Here is a 21692-nt window from a genome sequence, read left to right as displayed (position 1 = left end):
AGGAAAACGCCGTGATGCCCTGGGTTCACACACCTGAGCATTTCCTCAGCACTGATGAGTTCCCATTCCAGAGTAATTCAGAGCACTGAGCCTTCGTGGAAATGAAATGCTCTGCTTTTGAGTTTTATAAGAAACATAGCAACTTCCCCGTGGGGCTCGTGCATTTATATCCCTCAGAGGGGCTCAGAGGGGCTTGGATGTCGCAAACAATCCATTTTCTGGTGGCTTTCTTTCCAGGGAAATTACATAGAAGAACCTTCTTTTATCTATGTGCTATCTCTGTTTATCTATGTTCACAGATGATAAACGAGAGATCTTTCCTCATTCCTCTGAATTATTCTTAAATGTGAGTTCATCAATATTTAGGAAAAGCTAAGGTATAACCAAGGATTTTAACATGTATGTTAGATTTCCCCCCTCCAATATAGAACATTCATACAAGGGACTTCCCCAGATTCACTGTATTTTTCAACTCCATTCCAGTGTGAATTCACCAATGTTGGAAAACTGCAAGCTTGCTAAAAGCACTTCCACTTATTATATTTATAACATGTCTGTATTTTTAATTCTTTGGAGTCAAAGCGTGTGCTCAGGCTGAGAACATTCCCACATTCATTGACATTTACAGAGTTTTTCTAGAACCACGGGATGCCTTTGAGAGCATGAGTTTTCTGTCTCGCTGCGGCAGCTGCGGCAGCTGCCTACCTAGGACACACTGCACGTACCGTGGGACCCTGTCCTGCCGCCTCCCCACCATTGCCGCTCTTTCTAAGGAACGTCTTGCTCCTTCTCTCATCCTAGACAAAATCTGCAACCAAATCCGTGGCTCCACACAGTCCTGGGACCTGGATTTCAGGAACCTGTGACAATTCACTTCCCTGTGCTTTAGTTTGGGGGAAAAGCACAGGAGGAGGCAGACGCTCCCCCCGCCCAGAAGCAGTTTGGTGAAGGTCTCCACCGGGGTCCCCAGCTCATCAGTGTCTTTACTCAGGCCCTCAGCTTCCTTAGGAAGGTGATTAGAAATTGACCCAGGATCTGTCCACTTAGAACATCCAAGATATTCAGTTTGGGGTGCCCTCCCTGGACAAACACCCGAAGTACCCACTTAGAGAAACCACTCAGAGCTCTCGTGTCTCTAAGGACAAGTCCCCTCCCTTGGGCGCCCACTCCTAGCAGGTGCCATGTTCATTTTCCAATAGGCTTATTCACACTGGGCTCAAATAGTTGTCTCCGCAAGGAAGGTGGACGGCCTTAGAGTCGCGTGGATACTTGCATTGTCCACTTAGGGTTAGAGAAGGCAGAGGTTTGTTGAGTTAGAGGACCCAGCAGGCCTGGGTACAGGGTTCCACTCTGTTCCCTTCAAAGTGTCCAGAGGCTACAGAGTGGGGAGCACATGAGGCCAGAAGACATGCAGGGGACAGGTGTCACATGGCAGCGTGTCATGCATGGGTGACTTGAAATTTGATTTATAAAACATGACAGATAGTATTAATTGCAAACAAATATGAAATTAGTTCGTTTTAAATGGAAACTTTTTCCCATATCACGTGCAGATGTGTAAATGAGAAGGAATTATAGGAACTGTGTAGAAATCTCTGCAGCGTACATCCTAAGACAGCCAGTGCAGCATCCTAGCCCAGGGCTGTCCAAACGGCGGCCCGCAATCCATTGTTAATTGGCCCGCAGCAAATTCCAAAAATATATTTAGTTTACTTCAATAAACCAGGTGAGGCAATACAATACGTACTTCACCTCGAGCGAGTGGCGCGGCTCTTTGTGTATTTTACCGCATATCGCCCTTGGTGAAAACCGTTGAAAAAAGTTTGGACTCCCCTGCTCTAGCTCATCTGAAGGTCACAAAATTGCAGTTCAGGCCCTTGTAGTTTACTTAGCTCAGCTGAGACTCAGTGTCCCACTTCCATGATCTCTCAAGACATGGATTTTCCCAGCTCAGACATCCATATGTACACATGGATCTTATCAAACTTGTTTAAAAAGAAGAGGCCACGGCCTGGTAAGGAGCTAGGAAGACCGTGCCTCAGTGATGCCGTTTGAAGTCCAGCTGAGGGAACACTCCCGCAGGAATCCACGTGTTAGTTCACAACTGAAGATGAAGAGGGCTGAGTTGTTGGTTTTAAAGCAAAAGGCACTACTTCTGTGGCTTCACACATGAAAGTGCTGTTCTTTATGAAATGCCTAAAACCAGTGCACTGCCGGGTACTCGGAGTCCTTCCTCTGTGAGTGGCTCAGTAGCCAGCCCTCTTACTCTTAAGGCCCCGGGATGCGTGTGCACAGATACCAGGCCTTATTTGTGCAAGTGTTCAGTGTGTGACTCGTGGGCATTCCTGTGCTGTGGGGTGGCTTCTCGGTCTTTGCCAGAACTAACCTTCTGAGACATTTGAGAGCTCAGCAGCTGAGATCTCAGTGTAGTCTTTCCCTAATACAGTAATCCTGTCCACTCTGAAGCCTGGCATTCAGGTTGCCGTGCAAACCCCCAGGGCTGAAGACAGCTCTTAATTAAAGGATAATAAATACTGCAGATCATAGAGGAATCCAAACAACCAATGTATATTTCTGTTAGGTGTACTGAAAATGGAAATGGTTAGAAAAGCCAGAATTCATTTTAAAAGAGGTAACTAGATAGGGACAATTAAATGTCGGTTGTGACACCTTAAGAGCAGCAGTCCTTGTTTCCTACGTCTTCACAATGGTCCAAGTCATAAATGTTCTCTGTCATCAGTAACCTGTAGAAGGGTCATGAAGAGTTTTTAGATAACCCTTGTTCTTTCCAAAACATGCTTTTTTAGATACTGGATATTTAGAATATACTATATTCCAGCTTTAAAATACTTTTTTCTCATACTCCTTTCCTCCCACAGTAAATTTTGAAAACTTATTCAATTGTCTGGGTTATAAAAACAACAGATTTCCTCTCCTGTTTTGTTTCTATTAGTCCCACCATTCTATTTCCAACATCTGGACCACGTTGGAAGGAGATTGGACCACTATGAGAAGCCGGAGCTGTCTCTGGGATCTTACGAGTATGTTGCGACTTTGGATTACTGCAGAGTAAGTGTTCCCAGGACTTCAAGTGTTTGCCCACTGAGGTCAAATACAAGGGAAGAACTTTCATATGTAAAGAACTGACTCTTGATTTGCTGAGAGACAGTTTTGGTGGTGCCCTGGGGATGTACACATGCCTTTTGGGCTGTTAACATGATGAAAGAGCCAAACCATCCACTGCAGTGATTATTTTTAAAAACTAAAAAGTGAATAATAATGCCAGAAATAGAAAACAATAATTTAATTTTCATGTTCCTACTATGTAGAACATGCTGGATTCTTCTTTTTTCATTAAAGATGATTGGGGTGACATTGTTAGTAAAGTTCCATAGGTCTCAGGCGTCCTATTCTGTAATACAGCCTCTGTACATCACACGGTGCGTTCACCACCCAGAGTCAGTTCTCCTTCCGTGCTGGGTTCTGGATGCTGCTTCTGCCTTGTTTTGTCAGTCATCTCAGAACAAATCCACTTCTAGGGCAGAAGCTCAGCCAATATGGTCAGTAGGACCAGTGGCTTGTTTCTGTGCCTCCCTTCTCCTCTTGCGATGTCACCAGAGTGGTGGAAGTCTGTCGGAATCTCCCTGAGACCATCTTAGCAGCCTGGGATGCTGTCCCCGGGTTTCCTGTGCTCTAAGATGTAGCCATGAGACTCCCACCGCTCCCTTCCTCTAAAGTAGGAAATTCAAAACTTTCAGTTTCCTTAGAAGACCATTAACTGTTGGACCCCAGGCCACCACCTCAGTGCTCTGCTCATTTGTACAAAACTCTCCCCCTACTCTGAGCTCACCTCTCCCTTCCAGTCTCCATGCTTCTAGGTTCCAGCCGGACAGGCCCCATCTGGCGGACGCTGGCTTGCTCTCTAACCCCTGGCTGGGATTTTCTTGTGTGTGCGTGTATGTGCGTGTATGTGCGTGTGTGTGCGTGCGTGTGCATGTGTGCGTGTGCGTGCGTGTGTGTGTGCACACACAACTCTGACTTCACTATGTTCACTATGGTAGTTATTTACTAAATCTGTTTTTTTACATAGAAATTTCGCAGAATTTTTGTATATCTATTTCAACAGTTCTCCCCATGGGTTTTAAAGCTTCTTACATGGCTTCCCTCTGCATAGACCCTGCTATTCTTGGGGACAGGCATCTTGTCCTAGCTGACTTCGTGGCTCTGCCAGTGCCCGGCACAGGGGGGTAGTTGGTCGGTGTGTGTGGAATGAATGAGTGAGTGAGTGAAGCTGCAGGTCTGTGAGTGTCCCCAGGCCTAGCTGTGTCCCTCTTCCGGTTTCGTGGTGACGTCATGCAGGGCTTTACCATTCTTCACTAGTTTAAAGAGATCGTCTCGGGGATCAGTTCAGGTGTCGGCTGATAGCTGGAGTTCCATGTGGAGACATGACGCAGCAGGGTCATTCTGACTTGTTTCTTCACTTCCCCTTCCAAAGACAAATGCCTGTGAGGGCCTAGTTCTCAGAAAATGGCCTTTGGCCCACAGGGTTCTTTCATAGATGTTTGCTAGGAGGCCAGTCCATGCATTGGGTATCAATTGCAAAGACTGTTTTTCTTAACTAGAAGTTTTTTCAATTAGTTGGTTTTTTTTAATTAACATAATTTTGCATTTATTGTAATGTTTTCTATGATTTTTTTTACTACCTTGCATAGAACTAGTTATTAAAGGTTAATGCTTTATTAGTTTAAAATGTTGTAACATTTGAACATAGTTTGGGAAACATTTTTTGTACAAATGCTTTATTTCAGGCAAAAAGCATGTCTTCAAGTACTGATTACTTTGGGACAGTTTGTTCCTTACTGCCATTGACAACAAAGAAGAATGATTGGGAAAACATAAACATTCTAATTAAATGTAATAAAGGCATCGTAACTGGTGATGGAAATTTATTCCCTCATCTTTGCAACCATAGCACAACTCTAACTATGCTCTGAGTTCCCGGTTCTCTGCCAAAAGGCTACATTATCTTGATGTTATGTTTTTTTCAGTGGAAACTTAGGCAGAGAGTCAGATCTCTTTCTGGGAACAAAAGTCTGAGTATCTTCAAATTCTGCTATCTGGATATGTTCCAGATGTGTAATTGATGGGAAATCTCGCCCAGCAGGCAACGAACCAAATAAAATTTGTACATTTTGAAGAGGTTTTTCTAAGCTTAATCTTCCTTTTATTATTCCAAGTGAGGTTCATAATGAAAGATACTATAAATATATTTAAATTTAATTATAATTTAAAATGTAAATAAAATATAATAATTAGCTGCCTTGGGGATTTAGATGATGAAAAAGAGCTTATTTAATTTGTATATGTATTTTCTAATACCATACTAACTTAAAGAATTACAAAATCACACTTCTCCCTATTCATTTTGGTTTATCTTATTAGCAACTTTAGATACGAAGATGGACGTTTATTGAACATTAAGTATGTGTGGTGCTCTGTACTAAGTGCTTCCTGTGTATTGTGTCATTTAGTTCTCACAGTGAACCCGCGTGCTGAGTGCCACCATTATATGGGGCCCCTGAGGCTTAGAGAGCGTAAGCACCAGCCCCAGGTCGTACATAGAGTGATGGAGCCAGAAGGAACATGGGATCTGTGCAACCGCAGAACCCCTTTTCTCTATCAGTACTCTGTGTATAGGTAGACAAGCATTTATGGAACCAGCATGAAGTTCCCTGGAAAAAAAAGCCCCCCAGCTATTACGTACCTGAGAGTTTTTCACTCATAAGTTTACGGAGTATATCTGCATATATACGAGTGAACCTGAAAGGAAAAATCTCACTCCAAACCAACTTTTTCTAAATAAAAAATGTTTTCCCACTTAATTTTAATTCACTTTGACATTTACTGGATACCTAAATGTCCAAGGCACATGGCTTTGTGCTGGGAGAGACACCCAAATTAGCAAGACAGTGAACCTGATCTCACGGTACTTATCATGTTTGGACCTGATAAGAAAAGTATATAATAATGACACAGACTCCAATATAAGTTCTGTAAATGCCGAAGGAGTAGAATGATCCGACTGCCAGAAGAAAACAGAGAAGTGGTAACTTACAGTTTAGAGGATTGGGAAGAAGTCAGGAAGTGACGTTTGGTTGGACCCTGAGCAGGTGTGGACATGTGGGGAGCAGAGCCTGGATGGTGAGCAGGCTGAGGCCGACTCACCGAGGTGTCTGCAGCTCACTCGGCTTAGGTCGGGCTGGGTGGGCGTCCTGGGAGAGGGACGTGGGCTGCCACGGGGCCGGGATCACTGCAGAGGGCAGCTCCCCTTCCTACAAGTACATTCAAAGTCAAATATTTTTTAAAATCCTGTGCCAAACAAAACACTTTTCTGGCCAAATCTTGGCCCAGGGCCCCTGGACTGTCACTTGTGGGTAGAAAGGAAATGTTTTGAAAATGGCAAGCACTTAAATTTGTTGGAGGAACGTGTACTGGGAAGTAATGGGAAGTGAAGCTGGGAATGCGTTTTGAGACACAGACTCTCCTTTTATTTTGCACGGGGTTTGGCTCCGATCTTTGGTCTCTTTGGCTTTTATAGTCTGCCAGATGAGTGTTGTGGGGTGTTGAATGCCAGCCCACTGAGGGGTCTGTGTTACTTCAGAAGCCATGAGCCCACGTCTGCAAAGGTGGGCTTGTTCCAGCCCCCTCACTCAGTTGGTCCAGCCCAGAGCACTCGGTCCCCCGCTGCTCTCTGTGGGAGGAGTGCCTGCCCTCAGAGGCAGTGCACTGGGGTCTGCACTGTGCCTCAGACGGGTGATTCCCTCCGCAGCTTTCACAGTGAGAGGAGAGGCTGGTGGTGGGCGGCATGACAAGTTCATGCCAGCCAAGCAAGAGAAAAGGACGGTGACGGAACAGTTCATCAAAAGATGGACAATAGAATGGCTATGTGACCCATCAATTCCACTTCTGGGCGGATATCCCACAATAATTGAAAGCAGAGTCTCAAAGAGACGTTTGCACACCCCTGTTCGTGACAGCATTATTCACAGTGGCCAACAGGGGGCAGCAACCCAGGTGTCCTGGGTGGAGGACAGATAAAGTGGCACATACTTACAGTGGACTTATTTAGCCTTGAAAAGGATGGCCGGTCTGACACATGCCACAGCAGGGATGGCTGTTAAGGACATCGTGCAAAGGCCAATAAGCCAGTCACAGGAAAGACAGATACTGTATGATTCTACTTATATGAAGTGCCTAGACAAGTCAGCTTCATAGAGACAGACTATAGAAATGTAGAATGGTCGTTACCAGGGGCTGAAGAGAGGGGGGGATGGCAACGCATCGTTTCGTGGGGATAGAGTTTCAGTTTTGCAAGATAAAAGGGTTCTAGAGATGGATGGATGGTGGTGGTTGTACAGCAGTGTGAATGTACTTACCTCCACTGAACTGTCACTTGGACATGGTTAAGATGGTACGTTTTATATCATGTGCATTTTACTACAATTAAAGGTAACTTGAAAAGAGAGAAAACCAGGCTCTGAATTTGGGTACTGGGACTAGAGAAGCCACAAAGGACTTGACAGTGACCCACTGTGGATGGTCAGGGTGATGGACAATTCCACAGAGAGGGGGATTTCAAACCCAGAGTATTTTAGAGCATCCTGTCTTCTGTAAGTTTCTTATAGAAAAGAGCCGTGCAGTGGGAGAATGTTATTGTAGCTTCTTAATTTTTGAGTGTAAGGTGCTGGCAGAACCTGCCCATGGAGATGTGCTTTGGTTAATTAGATGCTGGTCTGGAGCTCAGAAGAGGCCATGATGAGAGAGAATTTGAGGATCTGCTGGTTAAAACTGAGTAAATGAATGAGATGTCTGTGATGGAGCTCGTGGGAAGATGCGAGAAGAAGGTGTTCTTTAGAGGAAGATAAGGAAATGAGAAACAGAAGCAGAAGACAGGGAAGCTGGAGAGGAAGTGACACCGCAGTGCCTTGGCAGCTGAAAAAAGTGAAAGTGGTCTGCCATGCCTAAGATTGCAGGGATAAAAGAGATTTAGGATGAGAGCTGGACTTTATTCCAAGTCCCTGCAGTTTGCAGTCAGGACATCTGTGATCATTAAGATAGCAGTTTCCGTAATGTGTCATTGAAAACCAGGCTTACACATAGTCCATACGTGTTAGGTTTGGCTGTACGAAGCAAGCTGGATTGAATGGGTAGAGTAATGGGTGAAGGGAGCCAGTGAGGAAGCCATTACAGATTCTAGGCACAAGATGACAAAGTTCCAGATGGGTAAGAGTGGGGATGGGGTAAAACCACGTGAAACAGGCATTCTGAAAGAATAAACAAGTGGGAATCAGTGGTCAAAAGAAGGAATCAAATCATGTTTGAAGCCTTTGAGTTAGTGTGTGGTAATGTTATTGATAAAGAGACGTGGGAAGAGAATGTCATTTAGAGGAAAAGTGGATTTGTTTTTCACACATAAGAAACAAGCTGCAGTGACGCTTCCATAGGAATGTATAGGTTGGAGATAACGCAGATGCTCAGTGGGGAGCTGGTAATGTGGAGAGCACAAGACATGGTGAGGCGCAGCTGGGAGGGCACACGGCATGGGGGGGCGCAGCTGGGAGGGCACACGGCATGGTGGGGCGCAGCTGGGAGGGCACACGGCATGGTGGGGCGCAGCTGGGAGGGCACACGGCATGGGGGGGCGCAGCTGGGAGGGCACACGGCATGGGGGGGCGCAGCTGGGAGGGCACATGGCATGGTGGGGCGCAGCTGGGAGGGCACACGGCATGGTGGGGTGCAGCTGGGAGGGTCACAGAGAGATGTGAGTCTGATGGTGGGAATGATTGGTGTTTTCATCTGATACAAACCAGCATAAGTGTGTGGTACAAATAGATTCGGTGGGAATTAGGAATGCTTTGCAATAAAGATTGCTCACACAGACAAGCAGTAGAGTTCTTTCACTTCTTTGTTGGTCAGATTTTGGATGTGGCAAAGCACTGAAGTTTTCAGGTTGATCATTTTAAGTCCTGTAATTTTTTTTTTTCTTATTTCAAGTGAAGGACTTTTATTAGAAGAATGCTATATTTAGCCTTGTAGTGGTTATAGAATGAGTCAGAACGATAATTCGGAGATATTCTCATCTAATTTTACAGTTGTAACAATTAAAATACAATTTTATTTTAGAACATCTTTGTCATTATAAAGTTAAAGTGAAACTAGTCTTAACTGTTTTTTCTCTCGTGTGAGTCACTTAAGTTGTTTGCCTCTGGCTTTCTTTTCTAAATATTTTGTAAGATCCAACTGGAGAATCACTTCCTAAGATCTGTTTGGACGCCAGCAAAATAAGGGACCAACAGCTACAAAGCATTTATGTAGCAGCTGTTTTATGTTATAGTGATTATTTTAAGTAGAGAAAAGGCCACGTAGTCCACATTTTGCCATAAATATGTTAGAAATAGGTAAGTAACAATATTGCACTACCTTTTTAAGGTACATAGTTATATTTTGGTATGTAATTTCCTATCTTTAAAACTGAAAAAGCTTATCAAGGAAGAGATTGAAAGTAACGGTTTCAAGTTAATGAAGTTTTAGTACAGTTTTAAAAACAAGCACTGATTATTGTACGTCCTCTTTTTTGGCACAATTTGTCAGGGATCCCGACACATTTCTTCCTATAAGGCAGCGAGCTAGGAGCAAGGTGGCCACTAGACCGCCCCACCCTCGGGCAACTGTAGGAGGGAGGTCTTTGGAGTTTTCACTGCCAATACTGTGAAGCTGTCTGAGGCAGTAGTGGGACCCAGGCTACACCCCGGGAGGGAAACAGCCTTTTTCATTTTGCAGCATCAGAGACTGTGATCTGGACAATGATTTCATCCCATGTTCTGTCCTAAATATTAAATGAGACATCTGATGGGCTTCAAGCGTTTTCGAGTGTTTTAATTTGATTATGAAATATACATGCTTTATAATTATCTCTGTGATCTGTCTGCTTTCCTGTAGAAGAATAAGCCTCCCAACCCTCCCGCCTTCATCTTTATGATCGATGTTTCGTACAGTAACATCAAGAATGGTCTCGTGAAGCTTATATGTGAGGAGCTGAAGACTGTGCTGGAGAAACTGCCCAAGTAAGGGGTGCGCCGCTCTTTGTGTGACTTCCGCAGTGTTGCGAGATTCATGGGTTGGCCAGAAAACAGCCGAATGGCCCCTTGGTGTCTTTTGCTAATGAGGACATGGGGTGACTGTTTAGACATCTGACCACACCACTCTTAGAGTCCTTAAAGTGTCAGAATGCTTCTTTGTAGAAGAAACCAACTACTGAAGAGTGGTGCAGTGTAGACAGCCTTCAAGATACTGTGTAGACCATAGGGAGAGTCCCCAGTGTGGTGGAGGAGACTCGGGGAGTCCGTTGTTCGTTTGCAAACGTGTTGATTTTCCAGTGGAAGTGGGTAGTTGCCAGACACGTAGAGTTCTAGGGGATGGCAGGAAATGGAACTGTTGTCACACACAGACATGTGCCTTTGTCACCAGAGTCCCTCTTGCCCTCAGGAGGTGCTGCCTGACCCCTTGCATCTCGGCTGCCTCAGCCTCTGTGACTTAATGGCTCATGGCTTTCCTTACCACTGCAGAAAGGGAAGGGGCAGGGGTATAGACTTGAAGGAAAACATTCACGCCTTTATACTCCTTTCAGGAAGATTCGGGCCTTGTCTCGAAATTCCTCAAATAATTTTACTTTTTGTTATAGTTTTGGAGTTTCATTGCTTTTATTGTCAGTGTTTACCTATTGCCTAGTAAGAGTTACATTGTCAGTTCATACATGCGATGTATTTGTACATTAACATATACAGACAGTACGTAGCTCTTAAAGTCAGGCCGTTGTCTGTGGAGATTCTCTAGAACATGTAGGGGAATCACACAGAAAGGGCGAGGCCTTTCCTCATGAGAAGAGCCGCCCTGTTTGTGAGGACGGTTCTTTCTCTTGCTTCAGAAACTCCATTTGTTCTGTTAATCTTCTGGTGGCTTCTGGGAGGGCCTTGTTTATAAAGAATGTAATAAGCCTCGCTTGTTTAGCAAAAACAATTTGCTGTGGATTGAGAGTAAATATATTAAAGAAATATGAGCAAATGTTTCCATTCATATCTATTTGATTTCTTTTACCACGAGTTTTTTTTTTATCAACTTACTTATTTTTGCCATCCCTCCTCACCTACCATTGTGATCAGCATTGTTTACATCTGGTAAACAATTTAGAGCAGAACTTTAAACATGTCTTCCACATGTGTTATAGCAGTATACTTACTGAGTTTCTGACAGAAACCTCCTCTTATACATTTATGAAAGAACCTCCAACTCTTTGTTTTTTCCTCCTAGGGAAGAGCAACAGGAGAGTTCTGCGATTCGAGTCGGTTTCATCACATATAACAAAGTTCTCCATTTCTTTAATGTCAAGAGTAATTTGGCCCAACCCCAGATGATGGTGGTGACGGATGTTGGCGAGGTCTTCGTTCCTTTGTTGGATGGTTTCCTTGTCAACTACCAAGAATCCCAGTCTGTGATTCACAAGTAAATGTCACGTTTCATAATTTACATACAAAGCAGGTGTCCGTTGTTTGTTTTGATTCAATCACACATTATTTTGTTTTGCCATTAGCAAGGGGGTTATAAAACTCTATCTAATTTATGGAAGGAATTATAAAACTCCTATGTTAGTTCTGTCTTTTTTTAATGTAGACCAGTATTTGAAAGAAGGAATTCATTGAATATTCACACTCAACCATGTCAATCCTTTCTTTTGCTGAAAAGGTAATGCAAGGGAGTTATTTCCTGCATGTGGATGAGTGTATTCAGAGATAATGATGATAAAGAATTGTTCAGGAATTGATAGTCTAAAGGGATCAGAAATAAAGTGAATAGAAAAAATATTTACAAAGAATGTGATTTTGTAAATGTTCCAACCAAATCATAAATGTTGGTGCCAACCTATGCCAGGGTATGATTCCCCGAGGAATGACCTGTGAGAGTCACCCTCAGACGTTCAGGTGTTTGGGGCAAAATAAACGCCACTCGTGTTCATGCTTGAAATGTGAGTGATTTATTTCTTGAAGGTTGTTATAAATGCTAAACATTTAAACCGTTTGCTCATGCATTTCTTACAGTTTATTGGACCAGATTCCAGAGATGTTTGCAGACTCTAATGAAAACGAGACTGTGTTTGCTCCTGTCGTCCAGGCTGGCATGGAAGCACTGAAGGTGAGAGGAAGCCTTTGAATTGCTAGCTGATAAAATGTAGCAACAGTCACACACACAAAGCAAGTGTCATCCCTGAAAGGACACACTGCCTTTATTAACACATCTCATTGCTAGAAGCTGTTCCAGACTTGCCCACTGATCCCAGGAGGAAATGGCCCAAAGCACGATCGCTCCCAGCATTTACATTCCAGCTCTGTTACATGTGGGCGACTGGTTCTGTCAGGATTTCCAGTTTAGCTCCTCCCTTTGGCTTTTACATGAACTTTATGTGATCTATTTAAAACGATTTCAACAGAATCTGAACTACCAGATATGAAGAGAAAAATCCCCATTTCACCCTGTCTTTCCTTGGGGTTTTCAAACATGCAAGGGCAAGGCCTGTGAGTATCAACAGCAGATGGGCAGGCTCCCCGGGGCCTGCTGGATGCCAAGATTCATGTAGGAACTGCCGTGTTCTGTCAGGTGCTGGAAGGACCACTATCCCTCTTCTCAGTTCCTCACTGGCGGTGGGAGACATGCAGCTAGTACAGGACACAGCGTCCAAAAAGGCGGCGTGGTGGGTGGTGGGCAGAGAATGGCATTGGAAAGCCCAGGGCAGCTGCCAGCACGCCAGCAGCTCTGGGTATTGTGCACAGGAGGCCAGAGATGAGTCTCGTCGTCTGTGGACGGGGAAGGAACTGGAAGAACATCAAAGTGCAGTGCTTCTTCCTGTGTGTCCAAGTGAGCATGTTAGAACCCACTCCCTGTTTGAATTACAGCTTCGCTTTCTGTCAGGCAGACGCCAAGTAAAACCTATAGATTTTATCAGTGGTAATAAACTTCTTGAAGCAGAGAGAGTTGACAAAAACTAACACAAAACATGTGCTTATTTGTCACAAAGATAAAGAGGGACTGTTTGGAAAGTTCTCAGACATGCTTTCTCAAAAGCCCTTGAACTTTTGAACACGTGAAAGCTTTGACACACGACTTTCTGTTGCACGTGTTTCTGCGACCACAGCATTTTGTATTTAGTATCTCTTTTTCTACATAATCTTTTAAAATCTGACACTCTTAACTCAACTATGTGTGGATTTCTGGCATTGTCTTTGAACTTGGCCAAGGAACAGTTTTCTGAGTTAGCTATGACTTCCACCATAAAACTAGATAAGTAGAATTTGGCAAAAAGCTGGAATGACATAGCCGTTAGTGGTTAGACTTTGAATCTATCATTAGTTGGGGGGAATTTGTCTTTAAATTATCTGTAGACCTACATTTACTTCCCAGATGATGCTTTACAACATTCCTTCTACAAGAATCTGTGGGGCACCTGCAGAGTGGCAGGCACTGGGCCCCCCCAGACAGCCTGGAGAAACACACCAGAACAATCATGGTCCTTCCTTTTTCATGGAGCCTGTGATGTGTACAAGACAGTGGAACATATGGAGTTGTGACGCAGTGACAGTAATTCTAGAACAGTCTTATCTGCGAAGTAGTGTGGGGACGTAGAGGCACCAGCTCTGTCAGAGTGATTATGCGTCTCTCAAAGTGAAGGATATGGGACCTGAATTTTGAGTAAGGGTTCTTCAGGCCAGCGTTTCTCAACCTGTTTTACGTAATAATAAGAATGATATGTGTCATTTCTCTTATTCTATATGACACACTCATGTGGGCACAATCAGATTTTTGTGAAAACATAAATTTTGTAGGGATATAGAACATGTAGTGCCATAGGAGCTTTTTCTATTATTGCTACTTATACAATGTTTTATGTTTGTGATTAATGAAATTATAAATCTAAAATTAATAGCCATTACATAGAGAAAAAAATAAATATGGATATTTTTTTTCAATATTGAACTTAATTTTTTTAATGGACCCTGATTTTTATCTTTAGAGTTTTACTCCATAGGTAATATTAACAAGGCGATCATGTGTGTTTAATTATGATTAATACCCTGTACTGGGCCATGGGATTCTCTCACCAGTATTTTATGTAGTTACTATTTTTCCTTAGTCATATTTTAGATAACTGAGGCTTAGACACCTTAAGTAATTTGCCCAGTGTCACTCAGCTAATAAAGTGGCTGGGATTCCAACCCATGCTCTTAACTACTGTGGTGTAAAATTACGGCACTTCTGTGAGTGGAATATCTAGATGGACAGAGGAATTTTGACCGTGAGTTCCTTAGGCAAGAAAAGTTGGGGAGAAGATGGGCTTAAAAAAGTTTTATACCTTTTCTGCTACTTGAATTAAAACCAAAAAAAGGTTCTTTTATAATAATAAAAATGATAGAAATGAAAACAATTAGTCCCAGAATTTCAAAATTTGTCGCACGTTATTGTCAGTCCTACCGTAACTTTTCCTTGGACTTGGTCGTTGGAGCTGCTGTGTCTGTCGGACAGTGTTGGCAGGTCTGTCCTTGCAGTGTGCTCACAGGGGCCACGGGCTGCGCTGCTCCACGCGTCCTCGCCCTCCTACTTACCAGTGCTGTGGGCCTCTTCATAGAAGTCATTTGCAGTAGAAGACTCACACACACACACACACACACACACACACAATATCACCGCTCAGTACTGGCCACAGCAAAGACAAGACAGGCTGTGTGTCAGCCGTGACCCCACCTCTGTGACTCCCTCCAAGGCACATCAGGATGTCACTCACACGCTCGGACAGGCTAAGCTTGAGTTCTTTCCATTGGTTTTTAAAGTTGTCCCCAAACCCAAGTGCCTTATTAGGAGCAAATAATTTATAAGACGTCTTACAGCTGACCCCGGCTCACCAGTGCGTGCCACAAACCCAGCCCCAGGCCAAGAAAAGGGCGGAATGGATTCCAGGCTGAGGGAACAGGTGTGCACAGACACGAGGTGTGTGAGGCATGTGCTGGATTCCAGGAGAGCAAGCACCTTCCAGTGCGAGGGCTGGCGGGCCCAGGCAGAGTTCACAGGAGGTCAGATTGGAGTGCAGATTCTGATGGGACTCCACAGGGCCTTGGGGCTGTGTGACCTGCGGCAGACAGCACGAGCCTCAGTTTCCCTGTCCTCAAAAGGCAGAGCATGGGACCTTGTTCACAGGTTGTGAGTGTGAAATAAGAGATGCGTGTGCAGAGCCTGGCACGGGCGGGCAGCAGCTCATCTCACTGTTTCCTACACCCCACACCATTGCCCACAGAGAATGTGGGCTGTATCCTCTGTCACAGTCCTCAGGATTCTTAGGAGAGAAACCCATATGTGACCAGATCACTCGCCTTTGTTTCAGAGACAGCATTCTGTGCCATGTGCCCGGGCGGGGCGGAGGGGTGGGGGGGGGGTTGCAGAAAGGCGAGATGATGGTGGGGGGGGGGGCGATAGACTGATCTTTTGATGTCAGTAAATTTTGCTTGATAGATGACTTCTTACCCCTTAACTGAGATTTTAAATATTCTTCATGTTGAGTTCACTTTCTTGGAGCCCACATCCTCCTTTTCGTGCTTCCCAGGGACCGCAGGTACATTTCTGCTTTTGTTGTCTTGCCTGGTCTTGGTGCCTGGTGTCTCCTGCTGCCAACATGTTCTTCTCATGCATCCTTCCTTGAAACACCACTCTAGGTTTAATTCATGTTCACTCAAGCTTTCAGAGAGTGTCAGCTGCAGTCTGACCCTGGGAATGCCATCACTGATTTTTGCATCTCAGATTCCCCCGGTCCTGAAAGACTACTGTAGGCTGAAAGCTGAAACATCATTTAGGTTGTTTTTTAGAGCATCATGGTATAGAGATCGACACTGAAATATTGGCTCTTTCCTTTACAACTTGTGTGACTTACCCTCTCAAAGCCTCAGTTTCCCTATCTATAAAATGGAGAGAATAGAACCTGCCCAAGGACACAGAGGCCATTGTGAGGATTCAGAGACATGTAGTCACTTCTTTGTTCATCGAAAGTACTTACATTTTATTTTTCCTTCCCTTAAAATAAAACTTTCCTACCCACGCCATTTTCTGTGACTGTTTTAGGCAGCAGACTGTCCTGGGAAGCTGTTCATCTTCCACTCCTCCTTACCCACTGCGGAAGCCCCCGGGAAGCTCAAAAACAGAGATGATAAGAAGCTGCTTAACACAGACAAAGAGAAGGTACCCATGAACAACTGCCCTTTCAAGTGTCTGTGTGTCAGTTCTTAAAAGGAGTAAAGAAAGAAGGAAGGGAAGGTGTGCTTTGTGTAAGAAACGGGGAGAAGCTAAGTGGAAATCCAGGAATCCAGGGCATTGCATATTATGGGAATGCTTGGAATTGCAAATAATTTAAGAAATTTAATAGGAATTAAAAACCTAAAACAAAAACAATTTGTGGTTTTCATTTTATTTTTGTGCATCTTGTTCTTCAGATACTTTTCCAGCCCCAAACCAATGTGTATGACTCGCTGGCCAAGGACTGTGTGGCCCATGGCTGCTGTGTGACACTCTTCCTCTTTCCCAATCAGTACATGGATGTGGCCTCCTTGGGCCACGTGCCTCAGCTCACAGGAGGAACCCTTTACAAATACAACAACTTCCAGGTAAAAGCCAGCAATTGGTTCACCTTGGGCTCCCTACTGCCATTTTACCTCTGGTGCTTAGATGACAGGGTGAGAAAGCTGCGTCCCCTTGTGGGCAACTGACAAATGTAAATGCTAGATGGAAGACAGTGCATACTTGGTTAAGCGATTGCTTTCCTATTCGCTAACTGTTTGCAACAGGTTGCGCTCATCCAGCCTCAGAGCTGAACATCCATGGCGGGGAAAATCTGTTTCATACCAAATTTGTCTATCTTGTATTAAATATGTTTAGGGTATTGTTTTTTAGTGTGACTATATATTTGTTTTAAATTGTTATGATTTGGGGGTCAGTCCCTTCCACGCCTGATCTGGGAGTCAAGAGAGGACCAGAATGTCTGCATAGAATGGACCTGGGTCTGCGGGCAAGTGGGCTCAGTCGTCCGTCACCCTCAGTGTGACGAATGTGTACACTGGGTGCAGGGTGGCACAGTTACAAGCTTCTACTCGGACACTGGTACCATGAAAACTCATCATGTGGAGGGGCTGGAAATGTGCGCTTCCTACAGGCCGGCTGCCTCCCCAGAAAGGGGGGCGCAGAGGGAGCTGAGCTGTGCCCAGCAGGTTCCTTTTCCCACGCTTACTGATCAGATCAGTCACCTGCCCTCACCTGAGGAGAAGGTGGTGGGGGTGACTCTAATTTATGTCCCTTCGCATGGAAACAGGAGTGGGCATGAGTGTTCCCCCAACGTAAGTGACAAATGTCAATCGTCATCTGTATTTATCATCCATAAAGTTATTTTTAATCACCTAAGCACATATTTATATTGTAAACTAGTTAAAGGATTTGATAAGGCCAAAGAGTGCAAATGCAATAAAACTGAAAAAGCTTTAAGAACCTTTAGAGGTTATCGGAATGAAGTAGGTTTTAATCAAGATTTTAAAAAAAAATGTTATTGTAAGTATTTCACTGCCATCTGGTGGACACTGACCATCCTTTATTTTGTAGATACACTTGGATAGCCAACAATTTTTGAATGACCTCAGGAATGATATTGAAAAGCAAATAGGATTTGATGCTATAATGAGGGTCCGTACCAGCACAGGTAATTGTCGTTTATACTATTTTCCAGGTCTCTGTTGTATAATTGTTTCCTCTTCAAATTGATAACAGGCCAACGAAGACAATAACAGTTGCACGAGGAGAAACAACATCCCTTCCTCCCTCACCCTTAGGTTTCAGAGCCACTGATTTCTTCGGTGGGATCTTTATGAACAACACCACTGACGTGGAGATGGCCGCCATCGACTGTGAGAAGGCCGTGACTGTGGAGTTCAAGCACGATGACAAACTTGGGGAAGACAGCGGAGCCCTAATCCAGGTGGTGTCCAGTTTATTCCCATATTTTGCTGTTTAGTTTTTTACTGACGCTGGTCAGTCAGGAGACTGAAACGCCATCAACTGTTTTAGTCTCTCCATAAATTCTGCTCTATTTCTCCAAAGGCAAAGTCCTTAGATTAGAGCACTGCATCATGTGTTCTCTGTGTTCTGATTCGTATGAAGTCACGATTACGTGTCACTGCGTGAGAGCCCGTGGACTTGTGGTCAGTGTGACAGGCGTCAGTGGTCAGTTCTCTCAGGCCTCAGCATCATCCATAGCTCTTGCTGTGTGTCAGACGCTGTGTTAAACACGTTATCATGTTCGAATCGAGTATAGTAGGGTTTGGCTTTATAGTGAATACAATTAACTAGAAGCCATGGAGACTCTGAGTTAAAAAAAGAAAAGTTATATCCAATGGCCAGAGTTTTCAGACCCGATCATCACCGTTAAAGACTGGAGAGCCCCTGGCGTTGGTGGAGAAGAACTCTATCTAAAGCTTATTTTAAATCTCAGGTATTTGGGGAAATAATGATGTGTTTGCATTTGTGAAATGTCTATATCATCAGCATGAAACCCAGGCTATCATCACAGCTAGTCGTATGTTTTTAAGGGAAGGGAGCCTCGCGGGTGGCTATGAGGTCATGAAGGTGTTATATCTGGACCCCAATTCCTGGTAATCCAACCTGAGATATGTGAAATGTACACTAGTTGTGTTGATGCCAGCACATACTTCCATGGGAATAGCTCGATTAAAATGTAAGTTTAACCAGCGGAATGCTACATAGAACCCAGTGCATGAATTGGCTGTCCCTCCTTTGTCCCTTGAGCCACACTGTTCTGTAACTGTAAGACCAGACGAGCTGGGGCGGGAGTGCTAATGCAGGACGTGCCCTGGATATTGCCCTGCAGTGTGCTGTGCTCTACACCACCATCAGTGGGCAGAGGAGACTGCGGATTCACAACCTCGGCCTGAACTGCAGCTCCCAGCTGGCTGATCTCTACAAGAGCTGCGAGACGGACGCCCTTGTCAACTTCTTCGCCAAGTCAGGTAACCTTCGCTGGCCCTGGGGTGCAGGATGCCCTGCCTGGTACAGGCGTCCCTCAGAATCTGCGGGGGAAGGCTTCTAGGACCCCGAGGGTGCCCAAACCCACGGATGGTCCCTTATGTCAAATGGCGCAGTGTTTGCTTACAACCTACGCACAGCCACCGTATGCTCTCAGTCGTCTGTAGGTTACTCGTACGTAATACCTAATACCGTGTAAATGCTCTGTAAATAGTAGCTACCGTGTATTGTTAGGGAATAAGGACAAGACAAAGTCTGTACACGTCCTGTACAGACACAACCACCGTAGGCCTAGTTGCAGTACACGTCAGCAGCCATGTGCCTGTGTTTCCCAAATATTTTCCATCCACGGTTGGTTGAATCTGCACATGTGGAACCCGCCGATAAGGAGGGCCAACCGCAATTCAGTCAGGCCTGTTGGTTAATCCAGTGAGGAGCTGAGAAGGACCGTGGTGGTGCAGCTTTTGATGGGTACATTCAGAATTTATAAAAGCAAAGGGTGAGGAGACTAGTCAGCATCTCTAACTCTAGGCTAATAAACAGATGACTTAGTCAGGCCCACACTGTGCAGCTTTATCTAAAGTTTCCTTCCGAGGGGTGTGTGTTGAAATTTGGGCAGGTGATATTAAACTCATCATGGTATGTGCATGTGCCCCAGGCACCTGGGGACGATGGAAGAAGACGGTCCCTAACGTTATGATAGCCTAAAATGGCAGGGGCGGGGCCAGATGTGAGATTTTCTTTGGCTCCTTTTCTCCTTCTCCCCAAACCCCAGTGGAGATTCTACACTAAGGTTTAGAAGAAACAGCAATCCAGCCTATAGGAATTCAGGACATCAGAAGCTGAACTAGTCTTTCTTTTCTCTGAGTATTGACTTCTGTTTCTAGTATTCTCAGGAAAAATCAGGACCAATGGCCTGTCTTTGGTTATAGATAGCCATTGTTCTCCACTGGCTGGAACCTCAGACCTAGTCCAGAGGAGAGCATTAGCAAGTGACTAGCATTTTTAAAGGCCATCATTCCTTGCGGAGTGGTCTGAAGATAATAACATTTTCTTTTATTATTGTTTGAAGGGACTAAAATTTGCCCCTTCCATTGTTTTGTGCAAATAGCTTTCAAAGCAGTTCTGCACCAGCCCTTGAAGGTCATCCGGGAAATCCTGGTGAATCAGACCGCCCATATGCTGGCGTGCTACCGAAAGAACTGCGCGAGTCCGTCTGCAGCCAGCCAGGTGAGTGAGCCCGTCCTTGGACCCCACCGGGTCACGCGCCACTGCATTAGCTGTGGAAGGCCTGTGATATTCCTGGCGCTTGGATACAGCCAAGACAACTGAGAATGCTGTTAGCGTGGGGTGTTGGTATTCATAGCCAACGTGGAAAACTTAGAGGCTTTAGAAGATGCGTGAACCAAAAAAACGTGCGTGCATGTTGGGTTGACAGTCACCGCATTGTGTGTGAACAAAAGAATGTCATGTGTAAGAGACGGCACGGTGTACAGGGATTCTCTTTGACTATGGAGAGAATTTGGTTGTGAAGTGTGTGTGTGTGTCCACGTACTTTTTAGATGTATTAACAAAGCTGCCGTGAGCTAAAGGCAGTCAAGACCTCTTTATATTTTATAAACATAGATAGAATTTATAAACATTGGAATTCTTTATATTTAAAAGGTAATAGGTATGAGAGTTTTGAAAGCATTGTCTCTGGCTATCATCTAGTAATTTGAAATTTTAGAAGATCTTTGAATAAACCTTGTTTAGATTCTCCTGTAGAAGTAGAACCCAAGTCACCTTTATTTCTGCATCTCTTCTCTCGTTCACATCCCTCCCTCTGTCAATCAAAGCTGGATGCCATTTTTCATAGTTGTGTATTACATTTCTGAGCACAGAATTTGGATTCAAAGAAGATAATGAGCAATGGTGGGAAAACTTTCTGGTTCGTTTATTGTCAGAAGTGGGTAAGTGGTTGCTGAGAGCATATCTGATACCCCACCTAAAAGTATACCTTCAGCAGCAAAGATAATGCAGGTGAATTTGAGGGCCAAATTGATGATCTGGGTAAAGAAGGAAAATAAAACCAGCGTAGTTTTGAGCTTGGGCTTTTGACAAAAATTTCTTTGTGTCCAAAGTGATTCCATTAGCCATCCATTGGTTTTTCATCTCCTGTGTTGAAAACGTGGAAGCATGTCCTGAACCTCCACGTGAGTTCCGTCTTCTCATTCTCCAGGAGATTTGCCCCTGTAGTGAACTCCAATGTCAGACTTTACAGTGAACTTGGTTAATTGATGCGAAGCCCACCAGACTGCGTCGGACAGAGTCTGGTCGTGAGCACATGACACCAGTTCTGTCTGTCTTAGCGTTCTGGGAACAGCTCACACTTCAGAAGGATCGGTTGAAGGAGAACAGGTACAGTTAGCGCCCCCTCAGGAAGTTTATTTGCTCAAAGTTACAACAGCTAGATTCAAAGACCTTAAGTTAAAAACAAATCTGTGACTATTTAAGGCAAAAACTAAAGCCCGTTATTT

At 44.4% G+C, this 21692-nt stretch overlaps 1 protein-coding gene across 2 annotated transcripts in view; it reads left to right on the top strand.

Annotated features, from left to right (window-relative positions):
• Window positions 1-21692, top strand: part of SEC24D (SEC24 homolog D, COPII coat complex component) — a 73862-nt gene that overhangs the window by 39246 nt on the left and 12924 nt on the right. For both annotated transcript variants that reach the window (XM_081077139.1, XM_081077140.1), the window contains exons 10-19: window positions 2954-3069; window positions 10000-10124; window positions 11368-11559; window positions 12153-12246; window positions 16213-16329; window positions 16581-16751; window positions 17737-17833; window positions 17964-18109; window positions 19019-19157; window positions 20285-20403. In XM_081077139.1, the coding sequence (XP_080933265.1) occupies window positions 2954-3069; window positions 10000-10124; window positions 11368-11559; window positions 12153-12246; window positions 16213-16329; window positions 16581-16751; window positions 17737-17833; window positions 17964-18109; window positions 19019-19157; window positions 20285-20403 (1316 nt within the window). The remainder of the gene's footprint in view (window positions 1-2953; window positions 3070-9999; window positions 10125-11367; window positions 11560-12152; window positions 12247-16212; window positions 16330-16580; window positions 16752-17736; window positions 17834-17963; window positions 18110-19018; window positions 19158-20284; window positions 20404-21692) is intronic.

The sequence above is a fragment of the Rhinolophus hipposideros genome (genome assembly GCF_964194185.1).
Source record: "Rhinolophus hipposideros genome assembly, chromosome: 16".
NCBI classification, from domain to species: Eukaryota; Metazoa; Chordata; class Mammalia; order Chiroptera; family Rhinolophidae; genus Rhinolophus; species Rhinolophus hipposideros.
The sequence above is the reverse complement of the archived record's forward strand: the minus strand, read 5'-3'. Positions and strand labels throughout refer to the sequence as shown.